The sequence below is a fragment of the Mus caroli genome, unplaced genomic scaffold, assembly GCF_978045245.1.
Source record: "Mus caroli unplaced genomic scaffold, Mus_caroli_1 scaffold_13, whole genome shotgun sequence".
In the NCBI taxonomy this organism is placed as follows: Eukaryota; Metazoa; Chordata; class Mammalia; order Rodentia; family Muridae; genus Mus; species Mus caroli.
This window is the reverse complement of record NW_028227268.1, coordinates 72,635,417-72,652,912: the sequence shown is the minus strand read 5'-3', so window position 1 is coordinate 72,652,912 and position 17,496 is coordinate 72,635,417. Positions and strand designations below refer to the sequence as shown.

Here is a 17,496-nt window from a genome sequence, read left to right as displayed (position 1 = left end):
AGAATCATCTGAGAAGAGGGAACTGAGAAATGCTTCTGTAGGGAGCCTAGGAGGCTTTTTCTTGATTAATGATTGATATGGGAAGGCCCAGCCCTTGTAGGTGGTGCCACTGGGCACGTGGTCCTGGATGCTATAAGAAAGGCTGACATGAACCAAACAATGACCAGCATGGCACCACAGACTAAGGGTCCAGGAGTAGCACAGATCCCTTGGCAGTAAGTAACAGCTCTCTCACTGAATTGAAGACACACTCATGTCTGGTGCTGGAAACCTAGCCATCTGTCCAGAGCTAGTGAAGGCATGGATCTTGGAGAGGAACCTACACCCACCACTTTACTAAACCAGCGTACTCTCGAACTGCATTCTAAATACTTATCCGAATCCTAACAGATAAGTGTAGTCCTCACCCCCATCAAGAACTTCTCCTTGCAACAGATGGAGATCATTACAGAAAATTACATCCAATCAAAATGGAGAGCTGTCTGCAGATTTCAAGCCAACAATTGCTGACCTGGTTCATCCCACTAAGGCCCAAATTCCACGTTACCTGAGAATCCAAATCTTCTCCCTTTAAGCAGAGGTTGGCATCCAGAACGTTGAGTCCCACCAGCAGACCCACAATCACCATTCCTTCCTCCTCCATCATTAAGGCCTCGGGCTCATAGAACTCACTGCAAGAGACTGGCATGTCAGGGAGCTACTCACAAACACCCTCACTCACCTCACCCCAGCTCTCCTGCCTTTCTATCACTAGGATCCATCCACTGGCACCTACCCTGGAGCAGGGACCCTCCTTTCTCCTCTTCTTGGCCTACATGTCTCCCCAGAGATCCATGTGAGCAGCCTGCTTCCCAGCTTGGTTGCTGTTAAAGCAGTTAGGAGAGGGACCAGCTGAGAGGTCACCAGAGGTGTGCTCTGAAGGTGTGTGACCTTTGCCTTTTCCTCTTTCTCCCTTTCTGTCCAGGAAGTCAGTTTTTATTTTACCTACCACATGCTTCCTACAGGATATGCTGCCTTGCTCCAGGCACAAAGCAAAAGGACCAGTTATGGACCGAAACCTCAGAAACCTGTGAGCCATGGCTTTTCTTTTATACATGCAGGTGTGTTTGTGTAGGACCACGTGTGTGTATGTGTGTGTGTATGTGTGTGTGTATGTGTATGTGTATATGTATGTGTGTATGTATGTGTATATGTATGTGTATATGATGTGTGTATGTATGTGTATATGTATGTGTATATGTATGTGTGTGTATGTGTATATGTATGTGTATATGTATGTGTGTATGTATGTGTATGTATGTGTATATGTATGTGTATATGTGTGTGTATATGTATGTGTATATGTGTGTGTATATGTATGTGTATGTATGTGTATATGTACGTGTATATGTGTGTGTATATGTATGTGTATATGTATGTGTATGTATGTGTATATGTATGTGTATGTATGTGTATATGTATGTGTATATGTATGTGTGTATGTATGTGTATATGTATGTGTATATGTATGTGTATATGTGTGTGTATATGTATGTGTATATGTGTGTGTATATGTATGTGTATATGTACGTGTATATGTATGTGTATATGTATGTATGTGTATATGTATGTGTATGTATGTGTATATGTATGTGTATGTATGTGTATATGTATGTGTATATGTATGTGTGTATGTATGTGTATATGTATGTGTATATGTATGTGTATATGTATGTGTATATGTGTGTGTATATGTGTGTGTATGTATGTGTATATGTATGTGTATATGTGTGTGTATATGTATGTGTATGTATGTGTATATGTATGTGTATATGCCAGAGGTCAACCTCAGGTGCTGGTCCTTAGATGGCTGCTTTTTATTTTATATTTTATCATTTTATTCTATGTGTATGTATGGGTGTTTTGTCTGCATGAAAGAGAGCTTCTAACTCCAGCTTTTTCATGTATGTGCTGGGGACTGAACCTCATGCCTACAAAGCAAGCAGTTTATATCCCGAGCCACTATTTCCCTCTCTCTCCCCTACTCCTGGCCTCTGTCTTCCTGTTGTCCTGCCTTGTGTCCCTGTGTCTTCACTTGGCTTCTCTCTGTCGCAGACCTTGGCTGTCTGAAACATTAGGACACCATGACTGGCTGGTGAGGTGACAGTGACAAAGGCCCCTGCCACCAGCCTGACACTCTGAGCTGATTTCTGGAACCCGCTGGATTGAAGGAGAGGACTGAGTGGGTGTGCTGGTGCTCATCTGTAATCCCAGCACTTGGGTGGCAGAGGCAGGTGAAGCTCTGTGAGTTCAAGGCTAGCCTGGTCTACACAGAGAAATCTTCTCTCCGCACCCCCCTCCCCCAAAAGGGGAGAGAACTGACTTCATTTTTTTTTCCTGACCCACATGTATGTGCCATGGTATTCACAACTTCTGAAAATAAGTAAATAAATTTAAAAGGAAAGAAAAACCAAAAATTAAAACAAGCTATGTTCAACAATAAAAAAAAATTTGGGTCTTGGCTACGATGAAAAGGATTTTTTAATCTGAGTTAGACAAGAGATTAACTCTATAGAGATTTCTGTTATATACATTTCAGTCTAGAGAAAATCTCTTTTACAATGACTACTTGTTTATAAGCCATAAATATAAAGAATGAGTCAGTCATAAATTTCAGTGATAGCCACTATTTAAGTTTCCACTAATGCTAACAAATCCACATTTTACAAACTGGATGCGAAATCTTCAGCTAGGATGACATATGTATGTTCTTTACAAAAAGAATTACCCACCATTCAACAGTTATTTTATTCCTGTTATCATCCAGTCTAATAAATACCATTTTATTGAAACTTATTGAATGGGCTGCCAGTTACCAAATTATAAGCATTAATATTCTGGGAGAATTATCTTTAGGATTTCAAAATGAAGTCCTGTGAGTTTCAGTCATAATGCTTCTGGGATATTTGGGTTCAGTAAAGAAACACTTCAAGCCGGGCGTGGTGGCGCACGCCTTTAATCCCAGCACTCGGGAGGCAGAGGCAGGCGGATTTCTGAGTTCGAGGCCAGCCTGATCTACAGAGTGCATTCCAGGACAGCCAGGGCAATACAGAGAAACCCTGTCTTGGGGAAAAACAAACAAACAAACAAACAAAAACAACAAAAAAAGAAACACTTCAAACCAAACCTCAGAGCACTGAAAACTAGGATCTAGGATGATTTGATTTCAGCTAGGAACACTCTATTTTCTTTTTTTGACAATGACTTACAGACTGTGCTGCAACTACAAAGTAATAGACAAATACAATGATACAATACCTTAGAGCTGTGTGTTGTCTATACCTTAGAGCTGCGTGTTGTCTATGAGACCTTAGAGCTGTGTGTTGTCTATGATACCTTGGAGCCGCGTGTTGTCTATGAGACCTTAGAGCTGCGTGTTGTCTATGAGACCTTGGAGCTGCGTGTTGTCTATGATACCTTAGAGCTGTGTGTTGTCTATGATACCTTAGAGCTATGTGTTGTCTATGAGACCTTAGAGCTGTGTGTTGTCTATGATACCTTGGAGCCACGTGTTGTCTATGATACCTTAGAGCTGCGTGTTGTCTATGATACCTTAGAGCTGCATGTTGTCTATGAGACCTTGGAGCTGCGTGTTGTCTATGATACCTTAGAGCTGCGTGTTGTCTATGAGACCTTAGGGGATGGGTGTTGTCTATGATACCTTAGGAGTTGCTTGTTGTCTATGAGGACTTTCAGATAATCTGCCAGTTTCTTTTGCATGAGAGCAAGATAAAGCCACGCTCTGCCTCTTCCCACGGCTGTCCTAGAATTCAAACAGAATCAGACCACTACGGCATAAGAACAGTGACAAACACAGGACAAAATAATTACCTGTGGGAGGAGTGTGTGTGTACGTACACACACACACACAGTCATACTGTAGTGTAGGGGTTAGAGAGGTACTGTCTGGGCACAGAGAATGCACACTGTGCAACTTAGGTGCCTTTTGCATTTTGTATCACAGGCTTTTCAAGTGTAAAGGGTCTCAAAACATTTCTGAGGCCCAGGCTCATTTATGCAACTTATGTTTGTGGTGAAATACCATGTCACTGGGCTAGAGACACGTCTGCAGTTTCCCTGATTCCCACGTTCCACCTGCTGTGGGTGCTGGAAACCAAACTCCAGTCCTCAGTGAGAGCAGCCAGGTGCCCTGTCTGCAGTCCAACAACAAATGTAAACGACCTGAACCACGTGGCAAGGGGCAGCCGCTGTCTTCATATTAAAGAACAGGAGTGGGAGGGCTAGAAAGGTTCAAGTCTCAATCAAGGTCATGTGACGAGTGAGCAGCCCAGTTGGGGTCAGAATCCATGTCATGGTTCCTGCTACAGAGTGTTAAGTTAGGAAGGACTTCAGAGGAGGCAAACACCCGAGAGTGGCAAGCAAACACTCAGCATTACTACTTCTTACTCACTTTAGTTCTGGAAGATTCCTGACACTGGTAGCTATATCTGATGCTTCAGGACAAAGTTTTTCCACCAGCTCCAAAGGACCAAAGAAAGACTTATTTTGGCCAATGAAACTCTTCTTGACTAAAAGGGGAAACATGAGTGTAAGTCATGAGAATGGGCTGCAGGCTCTCCTGGGCCCCACTGGCTTCCTTTCAAAAGCCAAGCACAGCTCCGTAGCTCCACACTCCATCCTACGACCCAGGCATTTGGATGGCAGAGGCCACAGAACAAATCGGCTCTGCCTTCCTTCAGCAATGAGCTTTCTCTGATCCCATGCTCTTTCTTCAAGAGGTTACTGCTTATGAACTGAAATCTGTGAAATCCCACCCCCTTCACCCTGGTGCCAGCATCACTGCTGGACTCCTGATTGTCACAGCCACTTCCATCCTGAACTACTACAATATCCTAATTGCTTTCCTAATATCTTCATTTCCGCACCCTTATAACGTGTTCTCCATTTGGCTAGAAGGGTTTGCTTGTTTAAGATGCAAACTAAGTCACATTGCTCCCTTAAGCTCCAAATTTACTTAGAAGAAAATTTGGCTCGCTGTCATGACCTCTAAGGGTCTGCACGGTCCAGCCCCTCCCACTTAGCAGCTCTCATCTCCCATTCCACACTCTGGGTTACTAAGTGTCTGCCTCAAGCCATGGCTGGTCCCACCCAGGCCACTTGCACCTTACTATCTGTTTTGTTTTGTCCCCCTTCCCTTGTGCTAGGAATGTTGTGGCCCAAATCTCTGTAGTGTTCTCTTAGGTCTCAGTTCACATGTCAACCCCTCAAAAAAAGTTTCCTGTCTTCACTTCCTAACATCCTCACTTTTTTTTTTAAATTTTGCTTCCCCGAATTGATAGCATTTCATAGTTCTGTGTTTCTGTATCCACCGTCTTGGCCTTTAAATGCACTCCCCAAGGCCACCAACAGCCACGAGATGCAGCTGTAGTGTGGCTAGTTCAGCCAAGGACTGAAATGACATGTGCTGGCAAGGTAAAACATGGTGGATTTTAAGCCTTACTATTAAAAAGTGCCTATCAGAGAACTATGAATGGCCTCTGTGCTTGCAGTACTGGACAATGCTGCTCTAGAACACAGGGGACTTGTGTGTTCTGTGGGCTACTCTCCTTTCTACACCCACAACAATGCTTGGTACTAGCGAGGGCAAAGACTTAGCCCAAATTCCTATACTCCCGGACACCCCCAGGCTCACCTTTCAGCCCATGTTTGAGGCAATGCTCCATCACTACAAAGAACTGCTGCAAGGGGGCATAGTCTGCATCCAGACTGCGTCCCAGGCTAAGGGCAGACTGGAGTAAGACCTTAATGCTGAGTTTCATCATGTGCATTAGGTTGGCACGCTCCTCCATCATCTGGCCTTTGGAAGCTGTGGGGACACACAAGGAAAGCTTCGTTAGTGGGCTGATTGGGGTTTGGAGTTGAGAGGGGTCAGAGTGGTACGGCAGAGGGTCAGGAACTTGCTCAGGGTGCGGACGCACTAGCGGGAGGATATCCGGGGTTCGTAGACAAGCCGCATTCCATTTCTGCAGACCACAGAGTCCCAGGCTCCTAGTGTGGTAGCAGAGACAGACAGCCACGAGCTGAGCCTTCTTCTTAGCGGCTCCTTGCGTTGCTAGGGGGCTGGGTCTAACAAGATTCGACGCGATTGGTCTCTCACCCGACCAATGATAGGTAACAAAATCTAGCCCCACCCCCCCAGCCCCTGACTATTTCTATTGGACGAAGACAGCTCAGAGCCACACCCACGGAGGAAGGTGGCCATCTTGGGCTGTCATTGGACCTAGTCGGATCTTTCCCGGGGCTTACAGCGTTTCAGATGTCTTTATGTTCCATTATCTGTGCCTGCAGGAAAGTGTCCTTCCTTCCTTTCCAGACTCTGAGCTTTCATCCACGACTTGTAGCCATTCTATGTTTTGCAAACTCTAAAATGTTTGCTAGAAATAACTCAGCTCTATTTCCATTTCCATTCTATTCATCTTGTCACTTTGGAGAGTCTGACTACAGATAGTATGGGATATCTAGAACAAGTGCTTACCAAATGTTTGCTCAAACCCAGGAAATGGCATCCTAGAGTTTAAAAAAAGTTAGACTCTGCCACTGGAGAGATTATGCGGTTATGACCACGTTATGACAGTGTACTGCTCTTTCAGAGACTCCAAGCCTACTACCCGTGCTCACAACCACCTGTAAGTCTAGCTCCAGGGCTTCCTACGAGGTTTTCTGGATTCTGCAGGCACCTGCACATACCTTCCTCCCCTATACATACATTAAAAAACAAAAACAAAAACAAAATTCCTTAATGCCCCTTCCCCCTAAGACTTCAAACTAAAAGTTCCCGCAGGTGCACTAGCTGCAGGGTGGAGGGGTCTCCCTGTGGAGTGCCTGCCTCTTGGCCAGTGTCAGCCTTCTATCTTGTCCTTTGGCGCAGAGATTCCAGTGTGTTTGCAGCCGTCTTAGTACTGAGGTTAAACAACTTTACACCATCTACTGCCTCCTAGGTTTTTTGTTTTGTTTTTCTGCAAAGCGCTTGCTCAATCTTAATTTTTTGTTTTGTTTTGTTATTTTGTCTTTTCTTTTTCAGAGTTTAGAACGGAACCCAGGGCTTTGCACTTGCTAGGCAAATACTCTACCACTGAGCTAAATCCCCAAGTCTCAACCTTAATTTTCGTGTGGGAGATTTTGCCCTTCCCGTTGATAAAGTACATTCTGGATGTGGACGCTCATGAGGACACAGATTTAAAAGGGAACATGTAGGTGCTCTTTGAATGGAAATGAGGACATGACTGCTCCTGGGTATGGTTGAAGAGGTTTTTATGGAGATCATAGCCAGAGCATCTGGAAGACTGAATGTGGGTAGCAGAATAGAGGGCCATGAGAGGAGCATTGGTTGGCAGAAGGGGAGGCAGAGAAAAGGAGAGAAAAGAGAGGGAAGGGGAGAGAGTGCAGGTGGGTGAAGAGAGATGCAGAGGCCCAAGTGTGGAGCTATGAGGGAAGCCAATAGAGTTCTTAGCCAAACTGGCTGAGTTACATAGGAAAGAGAAGCTGGGAGAGGGGGAAGAGAAGCTGGGGAAGGAGAAGAGAAGCTGGGGGAGGGAACAGAAAGTGGGGGTAGACTCCGGAGAGGTTTAGGGTAGGGGATGGGGTACTCCAGCCAGAATTACTCAGTAACAAGTACTTCTGAATAGGGAATGAGGGACCCTAGAGCCTAGCATAGACCTTGATATGCTAATAGGCACCACAGGCATAGTTTTTTGGTTTTGATTTTTTTTTTTTTTTTTTTTTTTTTTGAGACAGGGTTTTTCTGATTAGCCCTGGCTGTCCTGGAACTCACTTTGTAGACCAGGTTGGCCTTGAACTCAGAAATTCACCTGCCTCTGCCTCCCAAGTAGAAGCATAGGTTAATGGAAGGGACATATGTCCTTTTTGCCAGAGATAAGGAGAATGACTCCTTTTAGCAAGTATGAACTATCTTCTTTAGTCATTGAGGGATTGGCTGGCTTTTGTCTAAATGCCAGACTTGGGAATAGGAATTTCTAGGTGTTTAGCACCATACATACATACACATATACATATATACATGCAATGGGGCTAACATTTCTTTCTTTTTTTCTTTCTTTCTTTCTTTTTTTTCTTGTTTGGTTTTTCAAGACAGGGTTTCTCTGTGTAGCCCTGGCTGTCCTGGAACTCACTTTGTAGATCAGGCTGTTCTTGAACTCAGAAACCTGCCAGCTCTGCCTTCCAAGTTCTGGGATTAAAGGTGTGTGCCACCACTGCCCGGCTAGAAAGTTTATTAAAGAGTATTTATTTATTTTGTTTTTTCGAGACAGGGTTTCTCTGTGAAGCTTTGGCTGTCCTGAACTCACTCTGTAGACCAGGCTAGCCTCAAACTCAAGAGATTGGACTGCTTCTGCCTCCTGAGTGCTGGGATTAAAGGCCTGCAGCAGCACAACAGGCCCCTGTCAGTGCACACATTGTGAGGCTCCATGTTTCCCGTGCATCCTTCCTTTGCTTTACAAAGGCAAGTGATCCCTGAGCGCAAGGCTTGTCTCAGGGCAATGATGACATCATGGAAAAAAGACTTTTGATAAAAAAAAAACAAACAAAAAAACTGCATTAACAAAAGAGTAATGGAATAAGCCACGTCTAGATCCCTTTGCATTTTCTGCGTTAAACAAGGTGTGTAAATGGATGACTAGCAGGTTAGTTACCATTTGGTTAAGTCTTGGTGAAATGTATTTTTGGCATTTCTCAGTAGAGACATTTCTTCCTTTCTTTTTTTTTTTTTTTCTTTTTTAGAAAAGCATTTTAAAAGTTTATTTTTATGCTATGCATGTTTGGGTATTTTTACCTGCATATATGCATGTGAACCACATGTGTGCCTGGTGCCCAGGGAGGCCACAAGAGGGTGTCTCATACCCTTGGACTGGAGTTACAGATGACTGTAAGCCTCCATGTGGATGTTGAGAATCAAACTTGAGTCATCTGAAAGAACAGCCAGTATTCTTAGCCACCGAGCCATCTCTCCAGCTCACAGTTTTAGGTTTAAAGTCAGTATCTGGCCCAGCATGTTAAGGTGGCTCAGTGTGTTAAAGGGTCTGCTGCCAAGCTCGAAGACCTGAGTTCTATCCCTGAGACCCACACGTTGGAAGGAGAAAGCCAACTCCTGCAAGCTATGCTCTGACATACAAGCAGTGTGGCCCCTCACATACATGTACAGGAATGCATTAAAAATAGAAAATAGATAAGAGACAATATGACCTTGAACTTCTGATGCTTTTGCTTCATCTTGTAAGTGCTGAGATTACAGGTACTCGCCTCCATGCCCAGTGCCTCCATGCCCAGTTAGCTTGTGTTGGGTATTGAACCCAAAGTCTGGTGCATATCAGGCAAGCACTCTACCACTGAGCTATAGTCCCAGCTGCATGCTCCACTACTATTATCTCAGCTGCATGCTCCACTAATATTATCCTCAGCTGCATGGACTACTAATATTATCTCAGGTTGCATGGGGCACTAATATGGGGTAGTGTTTATGGCACTGAATTGATAGCACAAACAATCCCAGGCTTTCTAGATTTTCAGACATTTTCTCTGTTTGTTTCTATAGCTCACTTAATCACTAAAGTGAAGGGGAAAGCTAGCTTGTGTCACTTAGAAAAAGATTGTACCAGTTGTGTATAGAGGTGTTCTGACACATCGAAGATGGGTGTGGTAGCATGTTCCTGAATCCCAGCACTTGGGATCAGAGACTGAAACCAGTCTTGTCTACATATTAAATTTGAGGCCAGACTGGACTACACAAGACTGTCTCAAAAACCACAGAAAACCAAACAAAAACCACGGATAAGAACAGGCAGACATAGCTCACACAGTGACCTGATGAGACAGGCACAATAGAGAATTCCTTCCAGGTGGCTTGCTGGTATGTTACCTAGTCTAGCTTTTGACTCCTGGCTCAGCAAGCCCCCGATCCAATCTTGGGAGTAGCTGAGACTCAAGGCCTATCTAAATAACTGTGAAGTAAGACTGCCCCGTGGGCCTTCACTCTAAAAAACAAGTTATGCCATTATATATACCCAGTGTGTCTGAAAGTGTAGTGTTGAGAAAGTTAAAGAGTTATGTGCAAAGACACTTGGAAAGACTCAACAGTACACATGTGCACTCATGCACACATGCATGTGTAAGAACCCCCCCACACACACACACAAGTGAAAGAAGACAACTATGCACCCGGGCTCAGGTGGGATATTTTAAAACACGGACCAAAGCATCCTATAACATTCCATAGCTGCTTCTTTTTCTTTCTTTTCTCTCTCTCTCTCTCTCTCTCTCTCCCACACACATTATCTCTCATTAAATAAGTAAAAAAATGTAATAAGATGGATGAAGATAATAGTATCTAACACACAATTCATAAAGCCCATGTAAAATCTTGGCCTGGACCAAAACACCAATGCTAGTCTTCCCTTACCATAGATTGGTGGGTGACAGTCACCTCCTCAGTGGCTTTATCAGTGTGCTGTGGCTCCACCTTGCCCTGAGATTCAGAGGGCTCAGAGGGGCTCTGTCCCTGCCCTTCCTGGTCACTCATGGCTACAGTAGAGGTGAGGAGTGTTAGGGAGACGTTTCAGAAGTTTGGAGAAGTCAGATATCTCATATGAGCTTGGCTCCAAGTGCCCCTGCTCCTTGCTCTCAGCACGCTTCACTTATGAAACACAAATTCAGAGCTGGAAAATTGGTTCAATAATTAACATCATGTGCTGCTTCTCCCAGAGGATCTGACTGGGTTCCCAGCACCCACATCAGCTCCAGGGGATCGGATGCTCCCTTCTGGACTCTGCAAGCACCTACAGGTATGACGCGAGCATAAATTCACCCAGGCACACACATAAACACATAAAAATTAATTATCCGTCTCCCAGAAATATGAGGAAAATTATTATTTTGTCATTTTGGTTTTTTGGTACAGAAGTCTCACTATGTAGGTCAAGCTAGCTTCAAACTTGTAATTTTTCTGCCCCAGTCTCTCTAGTGCTAGGATTAGAGGTGTGAGATACAAATGCCGCATTGAAAAAAATTATCATCAATTCCAAGCATGGGGCTTCTGCAAGCCTTGCCCCTTGATCGAAGCGGCTGCAGGGGCATACCCACGAAGCTAGCCCTACTACCTCCCAGGCTTACTGTGGAAACTGAGGTAAGAGGGGGAAGGAGGGGTGATGGTGTGAGCACAGATCTAACACTCCTGTGGCATTTGGTAAACATAGAAGGAAGTCTACACTTTACGTCATTGCCCTAATAGGAAAACATACATCCTTGTTCATCGGATGGTTATTGATTATCTATGATTCTCCAGAAGCACAGGCACACTTTACCTATCAGAGAGAGTATGAGCAGTATAACAATGCTTCAGTCAATGACTGATAAAGTACAAGACTACAATGGAACAGAAGAATTCCCATGGTCTGTGACCCTCATAGCTGCTACACAACTGCATTCCTCACGCACCGTGGGACAACCATGTAAACAAGCCTTGTGTACTGCTGGAGGTGCAGAGTACAGTCCACACAGTCAGGGACAGCAAGAAGATCTGTTAGGGACAAGTCACGGTTACTGGCTTGTGGGTTCACCCTGTTACACTTTTTATCATTATTGTAGTATATCCTCCTTCCACATTTAAAAAGCTAACTGTGGAAAGTGATGGACCAGCCTGACTCCATTTTAAGATTATAAGCCACTAGCACTGCTTGGGTGTGGTGGTGCATGCCCTTAGCCCCAGCATTCAGGAGCAGAGGCTTGTGGATCTCTCTGAGTTCAAGGCCAACCTGTTCTACAAGGTGAGTTCTAGGACTGCCAAGGCTGTACACAGAGAAACCCTGTCTTGACAAAACCAAATACCAAACCAAGCTAAAAAAAAATTTTTTTTTGTTACCAGATCAAATAAGTTCATTCCTGTTTTCTGTAAAACTTGGGTTTGACCATGTCTTGACCCATTTGACATGTTCTACAGCCTATACCCTAAACTCTACCCTGATTAGATAAGATGTTCTGTCAGCTTCCTATGTAACCAAAAACCCCTTGGAAGCCCCCTAGGCTTGCAGCTTTCGGGGTGATATGAATCTCACTTTCTCCTATGATTGACGCTATTTTCTCAAAGCCCACTTATCCCTGTCTGACAGAAAGTTAGGCTTGCATAATCTGACCAAAGAATCTGGATAATGGTCTTTGCTCTCCTTCTGTGAGATTAACAAATGTTACCTAAGTGTGTGTGTGTGTTGTATGTTCTAGAGGAAGGCACTGTTAACACAGCTGATGTCTCTGTGTGTTGTTTCCTGAAGATTTTCCAGTTAGACAAGATGCAGCACAAGAATAGCCATGATCCTGACCTAGGACACGCCTACACATATGGACACGCCCATATACATATGCATTTTATTTAGTGAGTTGGGGGGGTTGTTTACACAGGCCATGGTACTCATATGGTGATCAGAGATCAAGCTGTGAGAGTCAGTTCTCCCCTCCTACCACGCGGGCCTTGGGGATTAAACTCGGATCTGAAAGCAAACACCTTTACCCACCAGGCCATTTTGTCAACCTATTTTAAATTGCAACAGTAATTGTACAAATTTAAGGGGTATACTGTGACATTTTGGCTTATAGATTTAACATGTAACGATCATCAGGGCAACTGGCATATCCACCATCTCAAACAGTTTTCCTTTCCCTGTTGGGAAGGCTTGAGTAAAACATCTCCATTAGCTGTTAGAAAATATTGGGTAGTTATTGCTGATCTTAGCTATTCTAGCTACAGTACGAACTTCAGAAACCATTCCTCCTACCCAGCTCTATTCTGAATTTACTACCAGCCTCTCTCCATCCTCACCCAAAACTTCCTGAGATTTGGGAACTATTGTTAATTCTCTCTGTATCTTTGCTCTCAGCCAACAGGCTTAAGTAGACAACTAAAACCAAAACAATTTTAAATGGGAAAAGGATAAGATATGGATATAAAGAAAAAAATATTTTTGTGGAGGTACATAATGTGTGTACGTTTTAAGAGTCAAAAAGTAAAAACCAGGGCTGGTGAGATGGCTCAGCCGGTAAACGCATTTGTTGACAAGCCTGGTGATCTGAGTTCTGGCCCTGAAACTCACATGGTAAAAGGGGAGAACTGACTCCTGAAAGGCATCCTCAGACTTCCACAGGCACAGCACAGCAAGCATGATGATAAAAAAAAAAAAAAAAAAAAAAAAATCAGGGCTGGAGATGAAACTTGAAGCCCTGAGTTCAGATCCCCAGTGTTAAACACTGGGCATGACAGCATTTGTTAGCATTCCCAGTGCTTCCCCGGGAAAGCAGAGACAGAACGATACCTGGTGATGTGTTTATAAAAAGATAAAGAGGTATAAGATATGTTCTATGGGGGTGTGGTGAGGTATGGGGGAAGGGGGTGCCTCGGTGGGTCCATGCCAAGGCACCCCCTTCCCCGAGGGACCAGCCACATGACGGTACAGAATAGTTTATTCAGGGTATGGGGAGGGAAGTTAAAAGCGTAGTAGAGGCAGAGAGAGGGAGAGAGTAGAGAAGTATAGGCCAGCCATGGCCATGGCCATGAGCACGTGGAGAGAGGGGGACGGGAAGGGGAAAGGGAAGAGCAAGAGAGAAGCAAGGGGGAAGCAAGAGTAAGAGAGAGGAGGGGGCAAGCAGCCCCTTTTATAGTGGGTCAGGCCTGCCTGGCTGTTGCTAGGTAACTGTGGGGGTGGAGTTTAGACAGAATGCTAACACCTGGGTCTTGCTGGACAGTGTGGCCAATTGGTTAGTTCCGGGCTTAGTGAGAGACCTTGTTTCAAAAATAAGGTGGGTTAAACAGTTGAGGAAGACAGCCAACTTCTGGTCTCCAAGTACACAAACACATGTACAAACATACGTGAACCCATATACACACACAAAAGAAAAGGTTATAAAAATAACCAAGATTGCCAGGCGGTGATGGTGCACATCTTTAATTCCAGCATGCAGGAGGCAAAGGCAGGAGGATTTCTGAGTTCGAGTCCAGCCTGGTCCACAGAGTGAGTTCTAGGACAGTCAGGAATACTTAGAGAAACCCTGTCTCAAAACAAAAAACTAAAACCAAAACAAAAAAAAACCAAAACAAAAACAAAACAAGACCAAAACCGAAAATCAAGGTTAATTCATTACCAAGAAAAGAAGCTTTTTTGTTGTCTTTGTTGTGATTTTGTTCTTTAAAATAAAATCTGGGTACTAAAGTCTATTTGTATGCACGAGATGCCCCAGGCATTTACAGTCAACACTCACTTTACCTCAGCAACCTGAAGTCTGCATAGTCCATTCACAGTAAGTGCCCGGGGCCAAGTGAAACGTGGTTATTTATTTATTTGTCTGCTTATTTATTTAGAGGCAGGGGCTCACTATGTACACCAGGCGGGTCTCAAACTCTCAGAGCTCCACAAGCCTTTACCTCCTAAGTGCTGGTCATAAAGGCGAGCACCACAACGCCCGCCCAACACCTTGGCTATCCTTTATATCGTAATTTTAGATATGTTCAGAAACACCAATGCATTATAATTAGCGCAGTTCTGAGCACGTACATTAACATGTGCAGGAAGTATGCACCCGAATCACCAAGCCCAGCCATCAAAAATAATTTGCTTTTGTTCTTTCTTATTGGTATGTTGAAATTCTAATCTATATCATAAGAGCTGAATCGGATTGTACAAGGTAGCTGATTAAATTTTTTTTTAATCCCCGTTTTTATAGCCTGGGAAATGCGAGTAGGAGGGGTGATGGGTTGTCTTCGTCCCACGGGGGGGTTAGTGGCGGGAGAATAAAGGGAACTAAAACCTCCTGACTCTGACTCGCTGCTCTCACCAACTTTGGAATACGCTGTCAACCTCAGCCGCAGGTGCAAACCGGCAGGCTGCCGAGATTGTTAACTGGGGACCAGCACCGGACTTCATTTGTCAAGTATGCAAAATATGAACACAGTTGATTTTCCGTCTAAGTCGCTAATGTAAACCTCCTATTTAAAGTCAATCCGTGATCACGACGCAGCTGCTCTGAGGTTCACAAAGACAAACAAGGTGGGAGGGGAGTCCCGGGCCGCAGTCACCCTGGCCGGGTGGGTCACACCAATTGCAGAGCCCCGCGCCGCGCTGCGCCGCACAGCTCCGCGGAGCAGCTCGTCGGGCGGGTCAGGTTTCCCCAGCCCGGGAGCAGCCCCCGCCCGCGGGACCCCGGCCTACCTGCGCGCTCCCCGCCGCCGCCGCCGTCTCCCAGCCCCGCGGCCGCGCGCAGCGCGCTGCCGCAGCTCGCCGACAGGTTCCCAGTGGCTCTGCGCGCCAGCGTCAGGATGGGCGCCGACCAGCTGTCGGCCACTCGAGGCCGCGATGCACTCCGCAGCTCGCCGGGACTCGGCAGCTGGCTCCGGTCCACGATCTCGAACGCTTCCCCGGACTCTAGGCCTGCTTGGGGCTCCGGCTCCGGCCCCGGCTCAGACTCCGGCTCCGGCTCCGGCTCCGGCTCCGGCTGCGGCTCCGAATCCTGCCCCGCCCGGCGGCATTCTCCGCGGGCGGCCATGTTGTCCGGTCACGTGACCCGCCGCTCCTCTGGACCGACGACCTTAAGCAGCTGCGACCGCTTCCCTCCTTGCTCGCTCTCACCTGGGCTTGCTTTCCTTGTATAGCATTCGGGAAAGTACGATTCCTAATCGCAGGTGATCCCCAGCCCGGAGCACTTAGAAGTTACTTTTGGACTTTCTACTTCCCACCTCCGGGAATGCGCCTTATTTTAACGTTTTGTGACACAACTTCCTCTTTTAAACTTTAATTTCACATGCCTTTTTCCCCCTTTGAATCAAAATCTCACTGTTGGATTTTTATTTGTTGTTGTTATTGTTGTTTCTTTCCCCCACACAAGGGGGACATTAAAACAGACCATGTAGCCGAGTGGTGGTGGGGCAAGCATTTAATCCCAGCATAGGGAGGCATAGGCAGGCAGATCGCTGAGGACAGCAGAGTCAACGGAGTGAGTTCCAGGACAGCCAGAGTTACACAGAGAAACCCTGTCTCGACAACGCAGTCCCCATCACCCCCAGTAGGCCACTTGGCAGGGGGGTGCTTAACTACTTTTTTTTGGGGGGGGGTGCGGCATGGCAGTTCTGGGAATTGTACTTCGTATCTCATACATGCTAATCAAGACCTCTACCACTAAACTTCACCCAACCCCCAACACACATAACCAACAGGACCGTTGAATTTGTGATCCTCCTGTCTCTATCTCCCAAGTGCTTCTGACCCCACACCATGCTAGGCAGGCACTCTACTAGCAGAGCTATGTTCCCAGTCTGAATCTCAGTCTGTAGCTCCTGCTGGCCTAGAGCTCTACCTGGTCTTGAACTCCTGGTGATCCCCCTGCCTCTGTCAAGTGAGTATGGGGATTTTATGTGTGCCTTACCATGCCAGCTCATGTCTAATATTTTCGACTTCATATTTTTCGGCAGCCTTCTTCAGAACAGGCTGTAAAAGGGCTGCCAAAGAAATTAGGACAGATGAGTCAGAGGTGTGTGTATGGTGGTGGGGCTTTTTCTTTCAAATCAAATGAATCTGAGTGACAGCCTAGCAGGCAAGGTCAGCAGTGGTGGTCTGGAAATGAGCTCTGTATTCTGCTATTAATTAAGCGTGATAGGAATTGAACCAATCTCATTCCTAAGTGATAAGGAAACACAGCACACAACGTACCTTGTGATATTGTCTCTGCTTTCCAACTCTGGCCTGGATAAGTCACCATACAGATATGTGATTATTCAGCCTATTTTCCTACTAGGGATAGAAGGGAATTTGGCGAGATGGAGATGAGAATGTCATGAGAATTTAACAATTTGCAAATAAGAATTTAACAGTTTGGACCATGCCAAACCACAGAACTCTTAGTGTTTAAAATTATTACAGTGTTGTTGCAGGCCAGGTGTGATGGCACACACTTTTTTTTTTTTTTTTTTTTTTTGGTTTTTCGAGGCAGGGTTTCTCTGTGTAGCCTTGGCTGTCCTGAAACTCACTCTGTAGACCAGGCTGGCCTCGAACTCAGAAATCCACCTGCCTCTGCCTCCCGAGTGCTGGGATTAAAGACGTGCGCCACCACGCCCAGCGATGGCACACACTTTTAATCCCAGCACTTTGGAGGCAGAGGCAGGTAAATGTTTGTGAGTTTAAGGCCAGCCTAGTTTACATAACCAGTTTCAGTCCAGCCAGGGCTAGGTAGTAAGATCCTGTCACAACAAATAAAATAAAATAAAATAAAATAAAATAAAATGTTGTGGTAGATGGTTAGAGATCAAATAATTTCACGTAAAAATTTGGATTTTAGTCCTTTTTGAATCATGGACAACTTAGAATATATTTCCTGATGGTAGCATATTATTGGTAGTGGTTGGATGGCTGCTATGAGAAATTATCTATTTGTGCTCCCTTTGGCATTACAGAC

At 45.2% G+C, this 17,496-nt stretch overlaps 1 protein-coding gene across 2 annotated transcripts in view; it reads right to left on the bottom strand.

Annotated features, from left to right (window-relative positions):
• Positions 1–15,751, bottom strand: part of Rufy1 (RUN and FYVE domain containing 1) — a 42,045-nt gene extending 26,294 nt beyond the window's left edge. The window contains exons 1-5 of one of the 2 annotated variants that reach the window (XM_021175693.3): positions 15,261–15,751; positions 5,693–5,866; positions 4,451–4,568; positions 3,701–3,802; positions 548–671 (exon numbers count right to left, since the gene is read on the bottom strand). In XM_021175693.3, coding sequence (XP_021031352.1) covers positions 548–671; positions 3,701–3,802; positions 4,451–4,568; positions 5,693–5,866; positions 15,261–15,594 — 852 coding nt within the window. In that variant the 5' untranslated portion in view covers positions 15,595–15,751. Of the gene's footprint in view, positions 1–547; positions 672–3,700; positions 3,803–4,450; positions 4,569–5,692; positions 5,867–5,978; positions 6,121–15,260 lie in introns of those variants that run through there. The other variant, XM_021175692.3, reaches the window with a different exon arrangement.
• Positions 15,752–17,496: the final 1,745 nt, after the last annotated feature.